The 17,975-nt window shown below is 48.9% G+C and overlaps 1 protein-coding gene across 5 annotated transcripts in view; it reads left to right on the top strand.

Annotated features, from left to right (window-relative positions):
* Positions 1-17,208, top strand: part of tle2b (TLE family member 2, transcriptional corepressor b) — a 42,816-nt gene extending 25,608 nt beyond the window's left edge. For 3 of the 5 annotated variants that reach the window (XM_057037968.1, XM_057037965.1, XM_057037966.1), the window contains 16 exons: positions 950-1,012; positions 1,894-1,968; positions 3,347-3,527; positions 4,020-4,036; positions 5,626-5,763; positions 6,659-6,712; positions 9,058-9,225; positions 9,308-9,449; positions 9,602-9,771; positions 9,972-10,048; positions 10,889-11,138; positions 11,229-11,476; positions 11,836-11,983; positions 12,706-12,856; positions 12,936-13,012; positions 14,671-17,208. In XM_057037968.1, the coding sequence (XP_056893948.1) occupies positions 950-1,012; positions 1,894-1,968; positions 3,347-3,527; positions 4,020-4,036; positions 5,626-5,763; positions 6,659-6,712; positions 9,058-9,225; positions 9,308-9,449; positions 9,602-9,771; positions 9,972-10,048; positions 10,889-11,138; positions 11,229-11,476; positions 11,836-11,983; positions 12,706-12,856; positions 12,936-13,012; positions 14,671-14,778 (2,067 nt within the window). In that variant the 3' untranslated portion in view covers positions 14,779-17,208. The remainder of the gene's footprint in view (positions 1-949; positions 1,013-1,893; positions 1,969-3,346; positions 3,528-4,019; positions 4,037-5,625; positions 5,764-6,658; positions 6,713-9,057; positions 9,226-9,307; positions 9,450-9,601; positions 9,772-9,971; positions 10,049-10,888; positions 11,139-11,228; positions 11,477-11,835; positions 11,984-12,705; positions 12,857-12,935; positions 13,013-14,670) is intronic. The other 2 variants (XM_057037969.1, XM_057037967.1) reach the window with 2 other exon arrangements.
* Positions 17,209-17,975: the final 767 nt, after the last annotated feature.

The following is a 17,975-nucleotide window of genomic DNA, read 5'->3' as shown; positions in this document are numbered from 1 at the left end:
CGATGAGACCAGCTGAAATTCTGTGTGTGCGTTTGTGTTCTTGTTCTTGATGTATTGAGCACCAAAAGGTGCTCATTTTACTAGCAAAGTGAGGACATTTCGGATGGTAAGGACATTTTGGTTGTTCCCTTCAACTCCCATGGACTTTTGGAGGGGCAAGACCTGGTTTTTAATGTTGATGTAAGAAATGGGTTAGGATCAGGGTTATGGGGTTCATTGGGATGATTAGGGGTATTGTAGGGAGTTGAGTATCCATGAAAGATCTTCACAAAGATAGAGGAACAAGGATGTGTGTGTGTGTGTTTGTGTGTGTGTACAGCTCAGTCGTTTCGATGCCCCCGTCATCATTTTGCAGCGTCTTAAAATGAGGCACACACATATGTTGAACAGAAAGAGCAGGATGGATGAATGGAAATGGAAGGCAGTAATATAGGAAAATAAAAAGATGGGAGAAAATGAGCGCGAGAGAGGCGTAGAAGGAAGAGAATGAATGGGGTGATAATGACGCAGTGTGAGAGCTGTTGGGGAAAAAGACCGAACAGTCGAGCGAAGACGAGAACAAAATGAGGCTGAGGGCACTCAGACAGATAGAATTAGACACACCGCAGAGGTTCTGTGTGTGTGTTTGTGTGTGTCACGGAGAGAGAGAGAGAGAGAGAGAGAGCGTGCTGTGTTTTTATGGGTGTGTTGTAGCGCGGTTGGTTTACCACGTTGTGTCAGCCTCCCTGTACATATATTATTTCCACGTGTGGGCGAGGTTGAAAATGGCGACCTGTGACAAGCCTCTTCATTTGTGTCATGTGTGCATGTCTTCTGTACTGCGTGCGGATAATGGAAAGAGGTAGAGGAGAAGCGTGTGTCAACCGGCCGGAGAGTCGCCTCTATCTTCCCTCTACTCCCTCTCTCTTGTCTCACGTTCCTCTCATGTATCCCTCTCTTCCCTTCGCAGGCGGAGATCGTCAAACGCCTCAGCGCCATCTGTGCTCAGATCATCCCTTTCCTCTCACAGGAGGTAAACATCACACACACACACACACACACACACACACACACACACACACACACACACACACACACACACACACACACACACACTCCTGCATGTGCACACAGCATGGGGTGATAGTTGTCCACACGTACGACAACGTAAACGTCTTCAACATCTTAAACATGCACTCTTCTCCGTCGTCATCAGGGGCGCTTCTGCGATGACAAATCACAGTTAGGAGACAATAATTCCATTAGAGATGTTTATCAGGCTTATTAAACCCAGTAAACTGTTTAAGGTTCTGGTATTAAAACCCACGATCCCTACATGGTGGAGTGTGTCCTCGCTTTCATACCCTGCGTGCTCAGTGTGTTCAGAATGATCATGGCTGCATTTGTTGAGGTTAAAGTACTCCTATCGTGTGTGTGTGTGTGTGTGTGTGTGTGTGTTTGCAGATGTCTATTGACTTCCTGAGCACCCAGATTGAAAAACAAACCTTCACACACCTTCTTTTGTGTGTGATGGTGATCGAGTTCCGTGGAGACGCCGTGGCTGTGTCAGAATGATCAATATTGACATGGTGTGTGTGTGTGTGTGTGTGTGTTTGCAGATGTCTATTGACTTCCTGAGCACCCAGATTGAAAAACAAACCTTCACACACTTTCTTTTGTGTGTGATGGTGATCGAGTTCCGTGGAGACGCCGTGGCTGTGTCAGAATGATCAATATTGACATGGTGTGTGTGTGTGTGTGTGCGTGTGTGTGTGTGTGTGAGAGGGAGAGACTAATTACAGAGCTGAGATTTTAGGCCTTGTGGCTGTTAGCGTGCCTGTGTAGCCGCCTGCGTCACTTCCTCTTGTACTGACACACCTTCTGTGCTTGTGTGACCGTGCACGTTCTGTGTAGCACCAGCAACAGGTGGTCCAAGCGGTGGAGAGGGCCAAGCAGGTCACCATGGCTGAGCTCAACGCCATCATCGGGGTGAGTTGCATCCGTTCATGGATACGGCGTGATCACGTGGAATGAAATGAAATGCAGCAGCGGCAGAAGGGAGCAGATTAGAATTTTCTCAGGTTGATAAAGAAATTAAAGCTGTCGCATGTCCCGGACACTTGACTGGGGTAATAAAGCACGTGCAGAGGGCGCCGGGCTCCTCGGCATCCCGGTGGAGCCGATTGCGCCGTCTAATTCCGGCCGTTTGTTCCTCCCAGCAGCACAAACACCTCCGTCTCTAAGGTGTGTGTTTGTGTAAGTAGATGTGTCCAACACAGCAGCTTGACAGAACAACACACCAAAACACATCATAAAGCTCCCTTCAGGATAATAGCCTTCCTTTATCTCTAGCTGCTCCTTTGCCCCCTCTCTGCCCCCTCCTCACTCTTCTCTTCATTTGTAATCTTAAATCATCCTCCTCCCGCCGCTCTCCTGCCCTTGTTTTCCTCCCTAGCTCTTATCTTCTACTCTGGTTGCTGCACACTTTCCTTCCTTCTTCCTGTCTTCTCCTTCACATTTCACGAGTTTCTCTCCATCCTTTCGATCTGTGGAATTATACTTTCAATCCTAAAGACAAATCAGTGACGGAAGCTGATACTTATCCGTTCAACTAAAAGAATGCATGGGATTGATGGGATTTCCAAGAATAAAAAGAATCTACTTATCACGGGATAATAAAGCCAGTATTTCACAACAGAAAAGCCCTGTAAAGGACAATAAAAAGGACAATAGAGTGGTGATACAGGGTAAAGAACCTGTCTGCCTGTGAAAGAGACGTCACCGACCTCGCCGGCCTTATCGCCTCAGGCAGGTCTCTCTTTTTAAAGCCCAGGAGATCTGACCGCAGACGCTTCGTCTCCATTAGCTGTTCACCTCAACTCTGGAACAACAACAAGGACGCACCTGAGGATCTCAGGCTGGGGGCCGACACATACGGGGTTAACAACTCACTTAAATGATGAGGGGCCAGCCCCAGATGTGGGTAGAGGTCATCAGTTAAATCATCAGTTATCTGGGACGGACGGACCGGTGGATGGATTATTGTTTTCAAACGCTGGTCCTAAGTGAAGCCCAGCCCAGGTTTCCATCAAGGAGTTTCTGATTAGTAACTAGGGGACCAAAACTGCTGGAATATGTTTTATTTGCCCCCCCCTCATTTATAACCAGTTTTAATTTCATCAATCTCCCTCTCTGCTTTCTCCTTATTGTCCAGTCAGGTCTTTCTCCTGTCTCTAAATCCACAACACTCTTTAGACTGTAATACTTCCAGTGGAATCTAACTTCTCTAATTCTTTTTCTTTCCTTTATTTGGACCTGCCCTGTACAACCCCCCCCCTCCTCCCGCTCCTCCTCCCTGTGGCCACAGCAGCAGCAGCTCCAGCACCTGTCTCACCACGCTCCCGGCATCCCCCTGACACCGCACCCATCAGGCCTGTCCCTCGGCGCCGGAGGCTCGGGGCTCCTGGCCCTGACGGGGGCCCTGGGGGTGTCGGCGCACCTCGCCTCCAAAGATGAGCGCAACCACCTTGATCCCGAACACCTCAGAGGTAAAGAATAAAGGAGCGATCACCTTTGTGCTCAGGCAGGGCAGAATTTAAAGCAGTTATTGGTGTAATCTGTCCGCTCCGAAACAAAGTCCGAACGTCCCCGTTTGGCCGACGTTCTTTTTCCTCCCGCTGAACTCTCGTTCACCCCCGATAGAATATCTTATCTTTGCGTCGTGTTTCAGGAACCAGGCCAAGGGAGACTTTCTCATGAATAAAATGATGGAAAAGAGGAAGAAAAAAAAGATCATAACAGAGAGGAGATAATAAAATGTGTGTGAGAGTCTCTGTTAGAATCAGCAGGGGTGAGAATCGGAGACTGTTGGCTGGACTCAGTCACAATGGTGGAATTTTATCTGGATCACAGAGGAGCTATTGTAGTTTAGTCAAACCTCCTCACAGTGTTGTTATTATGATGAGAACTGACCTTAAAACCCATCTCTTTCCCTCTCTCCCTCCCTGTCTTGAAAAATATGTCTCTCCGCCCCGTACCAGAGGGAGCACCCAGTAGGGTGAGTATATATACAGTGTGTGTGTGTGTGTGTGTGTGTGTGTGTGTGTGACAATATGTAAGTGTAAATAATGAAGGAAATGCCAATAACGTTCCGGTGGTCCCTGAGTCTCAGGGGACACGAAAAGGGCTTCAGTTCACACAGAAAAGTGTCGGCATAAACCAAAATGTGTGGAACAGCTCTCATTTCTGGCACCCAAGACTTATTAAATATGTCTTAAGAGATTTGGAAAGATGTTTCTGGACAGAAGGTGCAGACCTCCACCGCGAACGTTCTCGAGCGGCACAAATGTCAATAGTGCAGGAGGCGTGAAAGAGGCCACGTTTAAATGGTCCCTCTGTGCGAGTTCTTATCTGAAGGATCCAGTTTGTGGGACTGGTGACTGAAGGAGAAAGACAGTGTTCCTTTCTACCTCACAGGAACAGCAGGAAATGTGTGTGTTCTTCTCAAAAGAACTTTTATTTCCACGTGTGCCTGTCTGCTGGGGCGACCTGCTGGCGGAGCCACTGACCGTCACTGTTCCGTTCGTTTTTTTTTTTCCGGCGCCAGAATTAACGCGGCGCGCGCGGCCTGATTAAAATTCCGCCGACGTTCCCGATTCGGTCAGGATGGTTTATGCGAGCGGCGCGAACACTTCCCGACTGTACTGGCTGCCGCGGACAGCTGGGCTTCATCAGTGCAACTGTTGATGATGGGGGGGGGGGGGGGGCTCAGAGGGAGCAACTGAAAATGGAGCAAGAGAGGGGAAAGATGGAGGAAAACAACATGGAGATGGAAAAGCTTTTAGAAACTAGCAGCAGCCTCCGCTCATGCTTTTATTGGGAAATGACATTATTTGAGAGCATTACTGCGCCGCCCCTCCCTCGGGCTTCTTTTTTTTTTCAGCTACGAAAGCCTCGGCTGTAATTTAATTGCTAAACACAAAGCTGATAAGCACTGTGAACATATTTCTGTTACCAACTAAAGCGCGCCCTGAACCGGGCCAAGCATTACAGCGCCGCGGAGGCAAGGTCCAGATCCAGATCCATATCAGTCGGTTTTGGTCGGAAAACATAAAGGAATTTCCAACGGAGGGTAAGAAAAGTGACAGAGGAAGTCAGATGGAGACGGATAAAGGCTGCGGTGGAGGAGGAGCAAAACTGAGGAGGACCACTGTGCCGCTCTCTCCCCTCCTCTGTCCGCTGCTCCTTCCTGTCAGCCCCCGTAGACTCTTTCCTGTGTGACTCATCGGTATGTTAAAACCCCACTGTTCTTGTCTTCCCTGTGGGGGGGGCAGAGAATGAAAAGTGGCCCTCATCAAACCTCTGGCCCCTTCCCTACAAAAACAACACAATGCTTTGATGTTCTGTCTGAGTGAGGAGAGGCGGGTCAGGCTGCAGTGTAAATATGCCCACACGGCTTCAGTTCCTGATAATGAGGGTCCTATTTTACATGAGGATAAGAGTGGGGGTGGGGGGGTAATAATTAGAAGCACAGGCCTGCCTGTTGGTCTGTTGGTCTCTGTCACGACTGATTGGATATTTATTCGTTTTTGTTACACGTTGCTGTCACACCTGCGTAACAGCGGCCGTCTGCGTCTCCTTCACCAGAGCAAGTCCGCCTCTTCCACAGACAGCCAGCCCGCCGAGGAGCGCCAGGGCCCGTCGGGCGGCTATTCTTCCCAGGGAGGAGCCGAGGCCAAGAGGAGGCGCTGCGAGGACAAAGAGCCCCTTGCACCACACTCCTATGTGAGCGCTTCACCGCCGCAGCAAAACTAGGAGACAACAAGACAGATCCATAGGAACAACCGTGGCAGGGACACACACCCACGCACGCAGACGTGTGTGTCTGCATGTGTGTGTGACCCTGACTGCGACATTAGCGGGTCAGCGGGGTTCTGTGCAGAATAACTGGCAGCTGAAGCAGGTTGGCAGGCGCAGCGGACCGGCTTTAATTAATAGTTCGGACGAAGAACCGGCAGTTGGTTTCCATTTTCTGGAGGTTTCTTCTCCTCTTTTTATCTGTGGAGCAGCTCCCAGTCCTAACTGGGGTGATCAATCTGTCTCAATTCCTCTTGCTTTCTTTCTCTTTCCTACCTTTTTTTCCCTGTCTCATTCAATCTCTGTACCTCCTCCCGTCTGCTGTGGTAACAGAGCCGTCCTGTTTTGGCTTTGTGTAATTAGGCACCGATGTCACTCTTCACTGATGTCAATAGCAATTTCAGGCCAGCCATGATCACATCAAAGTGTTGTTGCCATGGTGACTAAGTGCCATCATTCTCACCCTGGAAAAAGGTAGAGACAGAAAGAGAGAGATGGATAGACAAGAAGAAAGTGTGTCGCAGCGAGAGCTTGTGTGTGTGTGTGTGCGTGCGTGTGTGTGTGTGTGCATGCGTGCGTGCACGTGCGTGTCTGTGAGGGCTGTTGAAAAGGCGGCGTATTAGGAGACGTTCATGGAGAATATGTGGTGCGGTGTATCTCTTTGTCGAATATTGGATGGTAGGCAGCCAGTGGAGGGAAGCAAAGCTGATATTGATATATTGATCTGTGTTTGTTTTCTCTCTTGTTATTAAAGTTCTCTGTATACAGCAGCGAGGGCGGGGGCAGCTAATAAAACAGCCATCTTTTCCTTCTTTTCCTCCAGGACAGTGATGGAGACAAGAGTGAAGACAATCTGGTGGTGGACGTGTCCAATGAGGTACGTTTTGAACAGTCGCCCGTGTTTTTCACCAGGGTCTTAATAGCAGCATTTCAAGTGAAAAGGCAGGCGGCACAAATATGTGTGGCTTCCCACCAAACCGACACCAAGGAAAGAAAACAGTCGGATACAGGAACCAAACGCCAGCATCCTGGGGAGAGAGCTGTGATACGACCCGCTCGGCTGCAGCTCCTCCCCTGATTCACGATGCTTCCTGACAGGAGAGACTTTTGCCAAAAGGGATAAAAGTGAATAAAACCTCTTCTGGCACAAAGTTGTGCTGACGCTCTGGTAGAAAGCTGATGTGCATGATAGATTACCCTGTTGGGATATGATTTAGTTTGGCTCCAGGTAAATCAGTTTAGCATAAACAGCAGTCAAAATTCACTTCAGCAGGAAAAGACTAAAGCAGTTTCCATAGTCTCTCATTCTTTTCCCTATTCCAGCTCCCCTTGCTAACCGCATAGCTGGATTTTTTGTTGTTTTTCTATCGTGTCTTGTTTGTGTTGTCATTGACACGTGTTCCAAACCCCGCCTGATGGTTCGCCTGGAAAACCCAACTTTTAATGTAAATGTCTTAGCTTTAAAAAAAAGAAAAATCTTTTGTTACATGAAAGGATCCATCAAAAGGATCAAACTGTGACATTTGGGGAGCTGGGATGAGTCAGTTTCACTTAAAAATGTCTAATTTATTTAAAAAACACCTAAATTAAACAAGCTTGTTTTCAGTGGGTCGCCAATTATTTCAGCTCGCACATAAAAATGATCCTCTCAGAGGACCAGAGCGCTGGCCTTCACTGAATCAGCTTTGTTTTAGAATCGGCTCCTTTAGAAGAAATTCTTCCAGGTATTTCTGCTTCACAACAGTAACAGGGTCTGTTTTCCTGCTATTGATAAACACACAATTATTACCCCAGTACAAGAATGTGGCTTGTTAGTTAGGTCATAACATGTGTGTGTTCTTGGACTGGCTTCTTATTGAGGACCAAAATACTCATTCCACTACCAAAGTGAGGACATTTTTGTATTTTTGGGAGGACAGGACATTTTGCCTGATCCTCACAACATCATAGCACTTAAGGTTGAGGGGTGATGGGTTCAGGTTAGAGTCAGATGTGATGGTTAGGGTTAAGGTAAGAAGCTGGGTCATACATTATGTCTATAAAAATGTCCTCACAAAGATAGAAGTATTGGTGTGTGGTGTGAAGGAGTGTGTGTGTGTGTGTGTCGTGTGTGTGTGTGTGTGTGTGTGTGGTGTGTGTGTGAGAGAGAGAGAGAGTGATGTTAAAAGGCGAGGCAGTCAGCAGGTATTTAGCTAGTTCAGCTTTCCACTGCAGTTTGCTTGTAAATAGGAAGAAGTCCTGTGTAAGCTTCTTATGGGCCCCTGCTGTTATGAAATATATCTTCGTTCATTCACACTAAACCCTCTTCCCCCCTATTTTCTTCTTCTTTGTGTCTGTTCGCTCTTGAATCCATTCTCTCCTCGCTTCCCTCCATTTGGTCATCATTCCTCCACCACTTCCTCCCTTCTCTCATTACATAAAGGTGTGGGCTTCAGGTAGGAGACGCAGTGTCCGTTTAGTCCCCCTGGAATATTCCAGTTATTTAAATGCTTGCTGCAGTGTACCGAACTGTGTTTTATCTGAGCTCTTCGGGTTTTGATGAGGCACGCAAAAGCAAAACGTGCCTCTTGTGTGAGGTGGGAAACAGGTATAAATGCAAAATGAAACAAAAGTGACAAACGTGGGTAATGGAGGAAGAAAAGAGTAGAGTTCTCTGGAGTGTGCGTGTGCGTGTGCGTGTGCGTGTGCGTGTCTAAAGGAGGCAGTAAAATGGCCGTGCTGCTCGCTGTGACCCAGTGATAAGTGCTTGCCGCAGCACTCTGCTCTGGAGGCGGCACCAGCGGTTCGACTGTAGGTGAAAAAAGCTGTAACAGCAGATTCTGCGGGTCCTCAGAGCGCTGTACCGGTCCCACTGATCATCTCCCCACTTACACATTAATGCAAAGATGGTGACAACACAGGTGACGCTGTGTCTGTACCTGCATTAATGTTTAACAGCCGTATTTAGGGGCAGGAAGGATCCACTTTTAGACTCATCTCAAACCCTTTTTTTCATTAACAGGTATTGTATGTGCAGGTAGTGGTCGGTGGGCGTGGCCAAACCGTTGCTAGGTGCTGTTGTGCGTTGACGACAATAAATTCTGTCTGTAGAGAGGAGTGTTTCTGTGGCTTTCTGCTCAGTTGTCCTTGTACAACAGACATAGCTGAAGTTGATCATGTGGGCCTGGACTGAGACCAGCAAGACCAGCTGAGGCTTTACAGCAGATTTACTCTGTCCCTCAGGAGCCCAACTCTCCTGCAGGCAGTCCTGCTCACTCCCCACACGGAAATGGGTTAGACCGAGCTCCTGGCCTGAGGAAAGAGATTCCAGGCTCTTCAAAGGCCGGCGAGGCCCCGTCCACCCCAAACCCCCGCAGTCCGACCCCAGGGAAAGCCAAGGATCCTTCACAGGTGTCACACATTCACCTTCTTTCTCTTTCATGTTTTGCTGCGACCGTCCCAGCCTACTTAATTTGATTTGACCTCTGAGCAGATGGATAAGTCCCAGTCTCCGCTGTCCAAGTCCGGCACCCCGTCCCCGTCCCACCGCGAGGCTCTCACCCCTGGAGCACCTGGTCCCAGCACCTCCTGCCTTCGTCTGGTCAGCAAAGCAGCATCCAGTGCAGATCCTCTTGGTGAGGACAAGCAAAGGAACGAGTCAATAGGACTGAGACAGTGTCCACTGTCCTGGGCCACGCTGTGGTTGTGTTTGAGTGCACCGTACTCCTCCCCTCCTCTTTATTTCCACTCCTTCAACCCCTCCTTCCTCTTCCTCTTCCCTCCCCAGCTCTCCGCAGTCCCATGTCTGTGCCCCCCGGTTCATACCCGGCTCATTTTGGCGTGGTGTCACACGCAGGGCTGAACGGGGAGCTGGCCAGCCCGGGAGGCTTCGGTGGCGCTCTGACTCTGTCCCCGCAAATCAGCGCCGCGGCCAACGCCTACTCACGCAGCCCCATGGTGAGCAGAAGCCAGATGCTCCAGAACCTTTCGGACCTCTTTGTTCTCCTGTCGACTCCTTCTCGTCCTAGAACTTCTGATTCTCCAGTAACAGGCTGAGCTGAATTAATGGCTGTGTTGTTGCTGCACGTATCACAGCGATAAAATCTTTTTAAAGTTAGTGGAGGTTAAATTGGTGTTTTGTTGTCCTCTCTCTCCAGGTTGCGTATGACTCTCGGTCTCATCTGAGGGCCCCGGGACTGTCCTCTTCCCTGCCTGGTTCTTCTGGGGGAAAACCGTGAGTGTGTATTCTTATAAAAACATGACAAAATATCATCAAGAGGCAGATTTAAAAGTTGCCTTTTTCATTTGAAACTAGGAGATTTTCACATTTTAGACCTTCAATGACTGTAATACATCCATAGTTAGTGGAAAAATGTTCTGTATTCTCCAGTTGGACAACAAAAAAGTTCCAGCTCTTTTCTTAACACTGATTAGTCATACTGGTAAATCATGTTATAGAGATAAACGTAATTTCGTTTAAAAAAACAACATGACAATGTTTTGACTGGAAAAGAAATCTAGGAGATTAGTACTATTTTTTTGCCTGTATATTCATTTTCCCACCTCCTCACACACGGAGGAGGTGAGACGTCCTGGAGCTTGTGAGGAGCGTCCTCAGCCTCAGCGCCCACGGCCCATTAATGCTGACTGACTGCTGAACGCTGCCGTTGATGCCTTCTCATCACACTAGCGCTTCATTCGTGTGGCGCTAATATGAGCTCATAAAACAGCTTTGGCCTCCAACTGCTCCGGTATTGATCGGCCATTAGCGATGCCACACTGACCGTGGCAACCTCATGCATTCCTGACTACAGCTGGAATATTTCTTAGGATTCTGGCCGCAATTAACGGCCATTCGGGACACATTTGGTAGGTTTCCTGCTGATGTGGCTGCAGCTCGTGACATATATTTGGATTTAGGCTGCTTCTTTGCTTCTGACTTTTCATTGAAAAGGATTTACTGATTGTCTTCTGTCTCTCTTGAACCAGCCAGGGCAGCTTTCTTTTCTTCTGTTGCTCTTTAGTTTGGGCTTTTGGATTAATTTCGGTTCTGTGGTCTGGATCTTCTCTGCAGGGCTTATTCTTTCCACGTGAGTGCGGATGGACAGATGCAGCCGGTGCCCTTCCCCCCTGATGCTCTGCTGGGTCCAGGAATCCCGCGTCACGCCCGTCAGATTCACAGCCTGAACCACGGAGAGGTGGTGTGCGCCGTCACCATCAGCGCCTCGGCACGCCACGTCTACACCGGAGGGAAGGGCTGCGTCAAGGTGTGGGACATCAGCCAGCCTGGAACCAAGAGCCCCATGGCCCAGCTGGACTGTCTGGTGAGACGAGAGGGCGGAGCCTACGATAAAGGTTACAGGATCAAGGTTTTAGCCCATTTTGTGTGATCATGTGTTGTCTCGTCCAATCAGAACAGAGATAACTACATCCGCTCCTGCAAAATCCTCCCGGATGGACGGACGCTGATAGTTGGCGGCGAGGCCAGCACGCTGTCCATCTGGGATTTGGCCACTCCCACTCCTCGCATCAAAGCGGAGCTGACGTCGTCCGCCCCGGCCTGCTACGCGCTCGCCATCTCCCCCGACAACAAGGTCTGCTTCTCCTGCTGCAGCGACGGAAACATTGTTGTCTGGGACCTTCACAACCAGACTCTGGTCAGGTAAGAGGGGGGGGGGAGTTCGCAAATATATGGTAGACAAAGGGGAGGAAGATATATGCCGGAGGACCTGGAAACATTTCAGGAAATCCTTGAGGGGAAAAAAAGAGATGATGAAAAAGAGATGAAATATGAATGAGGAGGAAGGCGGAAAATTTGTTGCAGTCTGGCAGCGAAGGGAGACGCAACGGAAATAACAGCGTAGAAGACGGGTGAGAGGGAGTCACAAGGTCCTGGAATCATGGGAAAACCAGCAGATGAGGGGAGGGGGAGATTTGGATGTAGAAGACATGATGAAAAACAAATAAACAAACAAAAAGGATGCGGCCAGTAGAGCGTTTGTGTGTGTCTCCTCCCCGCAGGCAGTTCCAGGGTCACACAGACGGGGCGAGCTGCATCGACATCTCCAACGATGGCACCAAACTGTGGACGGGAGGGCTGGACAACACGGTCCGCTGCTGGGACCTCCGAGAGGGACGGCAGCTGCAGCAGCACGACTTTACCTCGCAGGTAAACACACACACACACACACACACACACCAGTGAGAGGTGTCAATCCGTTGACTTGTTTAGAGCAGAGTGCTGAAAGAGGGATAACTTTAGGAAACAGGAAGTAATGCGTGGACTGGAGGAGGAGTGTTTCTGGTAAAATCCCCTCCTCCAGCTCAGTATGGGACCGTCCCAGTAACACAACTCCTGCTCCAGTAAAGATTCCAGGCGAAGGACAGATGCACGAGTAACTCAGACACTTGCCTGCAAGAGGAAGGAAGTAAATGACATCCTTTGATTATTAATTATTTGTTTTTAACAACGAGCGGCAGCCTCAATTGGTTCATCCCACGGCGCACTTACTTTCAAATATTCAAACCTTTTATGTGATATTTTCTCTGTCTCTTGTAGCCTCAAGGCCACTTCCCTTGAAACGATAAACGTCAGTGTTGTTTTGTGAACGTGGCTCCGATTTCATCATCTCCTCTCTGTTCTCATCGAATCTGCTTTGAACGTTTGAATTTTATCACAGTCTCCATCTGAGTCTCTTGAGCACTTTATAACTGTGTTTATCATCATGATCCCTATCGCTGCGTCACAGCAACATACACTCACTCACACTCACACACACACACACACACACACACACGGTTGACAGCCGTCAGATGAGTTTCGATCTGTGTAATGACTTTCTCTCCCTCTTCGCTTACCCCTCTCTTTTATGTCCCCCCCCTCGTCTGCAGATCTTCTCTCTGGGCTACTGTCCCACGGGCGAGTGGCTGGCGGTGGGGATGGAGAGCAGCAACGTGGAAGTCCTGCACGTGTCCAAACCCGACAAGTACCAGCTGCACCTGCACGAGAGCTGCGTCCTCTCGCTCAAGTTCGCCTACTGTGGTGCGCCTGCGCTCACCTTTGCGCCTGTTCTGCCTTCATCCAGAGGGTGGGGGGCTAAACTGCTCTCGCTGTATTTCAGGGAAGTGGTTCGTGAGCACGGGAAAAGACAATCTGTTGAACGCCTGGAGGACGCCGTACGGGGCCAGCATTTTCCAGGTGAGAGTTACAGCTGACGGCGTTAAGCATCACACCGACGATGCGTAAAAATGGACGCGTCTGACGCCCCGGAATCTCGGTCGCCCTCTAGTGGCGGACTGCAGTAAATGACTAAAACCCACCTCACTGTTATAGTCCTGCTTAAAGCTTTGGTTCCTTCTGGGTTCTGATCTTTATTTCAGCTTTCACTGAAAGCTGTTGGGCCAGAACCTAAGACCGGTGCCATTAAGTGAGCAACAAAGCCCCATTAAACTTCTCAACCTCTGCACGTGTACAGGTCCAGGATCAGTATGAATGAGATTTTTTGTTCTTCACAGATGGAGAACATCCCAAACACATCCAGATGTTAATTTTGCACATTCCTTTAGCGCCGAATCAAAATCACCAAATGGGGCCATAAAACTCGTACTTAACTTTGCAGATGTAGAAAAGCTGTCGCTGTCGTCAAGCATTTTCCAACTGGGAGAGTCCCATTACCAGTCCACAGTTGTCTCTGTCCTTGCAGATAGGCGTCATTCTTGTTCACCGTAACCATGGAAATAGTCCTGCATATGCTGCATTAAAACAGTGGTGTTAGCACAACCTCACCTGTTGTGACAACCTGATGAATGTCACCAGTATTGCACCAACACGCTGTGTTGAGTTGCCCCTTCCAGCTTGTCGCTCTGTGTGTGCGTGTGTGTGTGTGTGTTGTGTGTGTGTGTTTGTGTGGACTACAAAAAGAATGTTTTGTTCTCCACATGTTAAACGTTTGTTTGTTCTCTCCTCCATTACTGTGTAATACACAGCTTCTCTCTCCTCTCACGCTAGTTTCTGTACCCCCAAACACACACACGTGCACACACACACAAGCAACGAGAAGAAGAAGAATTAACTCTGACCATAAAACCAACATCATCAGTCTTTAAAGAGCATTTCTTTTTTTCACCTCTAAATCATGTCATATTCTGATTTATGTCACCATTTGGACTTCTTATTGTAATAGAAGTGTGAGTAAATGTGGTATTTTTATATGACATTAACATGAAACGACGTGCAGACATGTCGCCCTCTGCTGTTTGTCAGTGGAGGTACAATCAGACTTTTAGAACTAGCATAGTTCCCGTGTCTACATCGACATCGGTTTCTACTCCCGGACTTGAGTCACCTCTAGTCTGAGCTCAGATCTTCAGCACTTGCAGCATGAATCACCCTTATTTTAGCGCCGGATGCTGCTCACAACCCGACAATCGGACCAACGGCAGCAGGGAAAATATCCAGCCCAAAGGAGCTGCTTCCAGGTCATGTCTGCCTCTTCATCCTTCTGTTGGCTGGATGACTGACAGGCTGCAGCGGTGGGGGCGGGGGCGGGTGGGGGTCACTTTAGAAATGAGGACAGAGGAGGTACGGATGGAAAGGAGAGCTTGGAGGAAGGATGGGAACAGAGAGAGAGCTGCAGCTAGAGCCAACGAGAGTGTGTTTCAACAGTTCATGCAGATTATCAGAGGAGCCCGACACACACACCCCAAGTTAGGGGGGGGGGCTGACAAATGAGTCAGCATCTCTGAGCTGTAGATTCAACTGTTATAATAATAATTGCTGCCTGTTTTTGAAATGCAAATATGTCTTTTGTGCGGAGCGTTAAGCAGTGAGTCACATCTTCTCTCCCTCCCTCTCAGTCTAAGGAGTCCTCGTCTGTGCTGAGCTGCGACGTCTCACCAGATGACAAGTACATAGTGACGGGCTCCGGGGACAAGAAGGCCACAGTGTACGAGGTGGTGTACTGAGGGGGCCGCGACCAGATCGGAGGAGACAGGACAGATTTGTGGGCGGGGCCGCTCTCGATCCTCATTACATCAGCGACTGCAGCACCTCCTGTCTCTGCCCTCCTGACCCACACCTCCGACATGTCACCCGTCTCCTTTTCACTCCGATATAAGCTACTGTGGAGGCTCCCAGATGCCCTTTTCCTCCTCCCCCCTCCCATTTGAGTCCAACGATGAGCCAAGATAGAAGAGAGAGAGAGGGAGCGATAAGAAGGACAAAGAAAAGGGCGGCGAAGCGTAAAGATAAACCTGGGAAGATGAGGGGGGGAGAAAGTGAGTGCAAAGAGAAATGGCAGGGAGGAAGAGGAGGAGGTGGGGGGGCAGGGTAATTAGGGCTGTTTCCTGATTAAGAGCTCAGTGGAAGGGAGGCCCCCAGAGGAGGCGCGGAGCAGCACTGTGGGAGCGCCAGCCAGGAGCACTGATACCACACAATCGATTCATTAGCCAGACAGTGGAAAGCTTAATGAGGCTGACGCTGCAGCTCGCTCTCCCCAGTGAGAGGTGTCAGGATCTGGGGAACGCTGACGCTCCGAGACCTTCAGATATCACACACACACACAAATACACCCCCCCGTGAGGAAGTCATAGGATGACAGAAACACACACACTTGGAGTAGCTAATTAAACATTCATGGCTGCGCTGGCTGTCTCTCTGCGTAGTGAGTGTTTTATTTTGGTCTGACAAAGGCGGCGTCTAATGAGCCGCCGCGGCGGCGGCGTCCTCGCCGGGCCCGCGCACACAAACAGCGAGCGTCAGCCGAGCTGTTCCCTCTAATTCCTCTGGATTGTTCTCCTGACACCGGCCGCTGCGCTCGCTCTCATTAAAGGCCCCGTCAGCCAGATGAAGCAGCAGCACACCGACATCACCGCAAGGTCCCAGTGAAAGAGGAGGGGCGGGGGTGGGGGGGGGGTCAAATTAACAGCATCAGCTGCAGAGAGCAGCCCCACGGTCCTTTCAAGTTCCACCCAACTGGTTCCCATTTTCATTTGCGAACCCGGTGAGATCACAGGTTTATCAGTTTATCGCCACCTCTGCTGCCCTCCGCCCGTATCCAAAGTGCTCCGGCTTGTTCTCGGAGATATCGATCGCTATCAGATGAGAATCACCTGAAAGGAAAAGTTTTGGGAAATGCACTTATCTCGTTCTCTGAGATTTAGATGAGGCAATCTCTCCTTTGTTTGTAGTCTGACTACAAAGCTTTTGCCAGCAGGGCGCCGATCCAGTTTAAAGCCTTAGAATCTATGACGATATTGTGCATGTATATATGTTAAAAAGGAAGAAAGATAGCATATTTTAAGGTGTGATCTCGAGGGAGGTTTTCATTTCCGGTCTTTTTGCTGAGCTAAGCTAGTCCCTGGTTGTAGCCTTATCCTGACACTACACGAGAGCTCTCTTCCTCTATCCCTCCACATGAAAAGCGAGAGTGTGTTTCCTAAAAAATCTGTAATTATTCCTTCATCCTTCTCAATCGTTCTTGTATTATCTTCCAAATATCAGAGCTTCGTCACCATTGTAAACAGAAGCAGCACATTTCACATTGTTTTTTTGGATCATGTATTTCAGTGTTTTTTATGACTCGTGTCTTATGTCATGTTTATATTTGGGGCTCGGGCTTTGTTACGGGTTCAGGGGGACGCCCGCGGGGGATCCACTCACACATGGAGAGAATTAGGAGGAACACAGGCGGGGAAAAGGTTTTGGTTCTGTTTGCCGTTGCTCTTTTTGACCAGCATCTTTCCTTATCCTCGGTGACGGGCTGAGTCGTTACAGCAGCGTCAGACCCCTGAGAAGAAAAAAAGCCTCCCATGAGGGGGACGACCTCTCTGACCTCTACTTAGTCTCCCGCCTTCTGCGCTGGGCGTCAGAGTGGTCTCGTCTCTATTCAGTCCGTGTGGTGCAGTTGGAAAAACGTGACGTCTGAGGTCGGCGTGCGGTGGTTACCCGCTCTTTTTTTAATTGCATGCTTGTTCCACTTCTGCAGTGAAGGACAAACACGACGGTGGGTTTTTTCCCCACCTTCACCGTGGAAATCGGCCTCCTCTGTTTAAAAATGTAGTGAAATGTCATCGTAAAAGACCAACACACACACACACATGCGCGCGCGCTGCTGTACAATGGTGATGCGTTCAGTGGTACAGTGTGAATCTGGGACTTTGTGTTCGATACTCGTCGGTTTACCCTCCCCCACCCCGCCTGTGCTTTCTCTGCTCCAACGCTGTAAAACCTTGTGCGTTTTACGAGCTCATGTTTGGTTTGTCTTTTTAAAAGCCAAGGAACTTTTTTTTTAAGTGTACCATGTCTTTTTTTCCCCCTCCTGAAGAGTTTCCCACGTGTTGTATAAGAAGTACTATTGTGTGAAAAATAAAACCAAACTTGTGTTCATCCTTTCAGGAGTCTGCTGAATCATTGTCTCTGTTCACCTAGACAGTGTGTTGGTGGATTTTGGTGGGTGGGGAGGTGCGCACCAACGCTGGGTCCGTCTGTTTACTATCCAAAAACACACGGGAGTGGGGGGGAGGGGTCTAGTGGGGTTGATTGGAGAATGTTCTTGAATGCTCGATACCTTAATGTGTAATGTCAGATATCCTGATTTCTACTGTTTTATCCTGCTTATATATCATTTGTACCATTTTGGTCCGTCAACAGGGAATAATTTATTCCTTCAGCATCAAAGGGTAGTGCAGCCTTTGATCTCCTTCCATCTGCTCCATGAGGGAACAGTTGAAATCGATTTTTTTAGAACACTGAAAGTACAGAACTCAGTTCCAGCGGATTCATTTCGACCTGGCAGAATGACCAGTGACCAGAATCTTCTGCCACTCATTTACGTACGTCTCCATATGTGTAGGATGCGGAAGTGCCTAAATATATACTGCACGTTCCAGTATAGATTTGTTTGATTGGCAGCCCGCTGCCCGTTTTGAGAACAGCTCCAATCTAAATTCTAGAGGATCTCAGAGTTCCAGCAAAGTGATTCTGATCCCAAATCACTGAGATTTGCTTTAGTCAGGAAGTGAAATGTCCTCCTCTGTGAACCAAACCCAGCAATATATGCTCAGTCTGAACAAGGCCATTTATTATCCTTCACCGGACCACGAAACAGCACAGAAAATACAATATTCAGTCATTTTGATGATGTGAAGAACACACGATCATC

The sequence above is a fragment of the Takifugu flavidus genome, chromosome 7 (genome assembly GCF_003711565.1).
Source record: "Takifugu flavidus isolate HTHZ2018 chromosome 7, ASM371156v2, whole genome shotgun sequence".
NCBI classification, from domain to species: Eukaryota; Metazoa; Chordata; class Actinopteri; order Tetraodontiformes; family Tetraodontidae; genus Takifugu; species Takifugu flavidus.
Note: the sequence above shows the minus strand (reverse complement) of the source record. Positions and strands in the feature narration are given on the sequence as shown.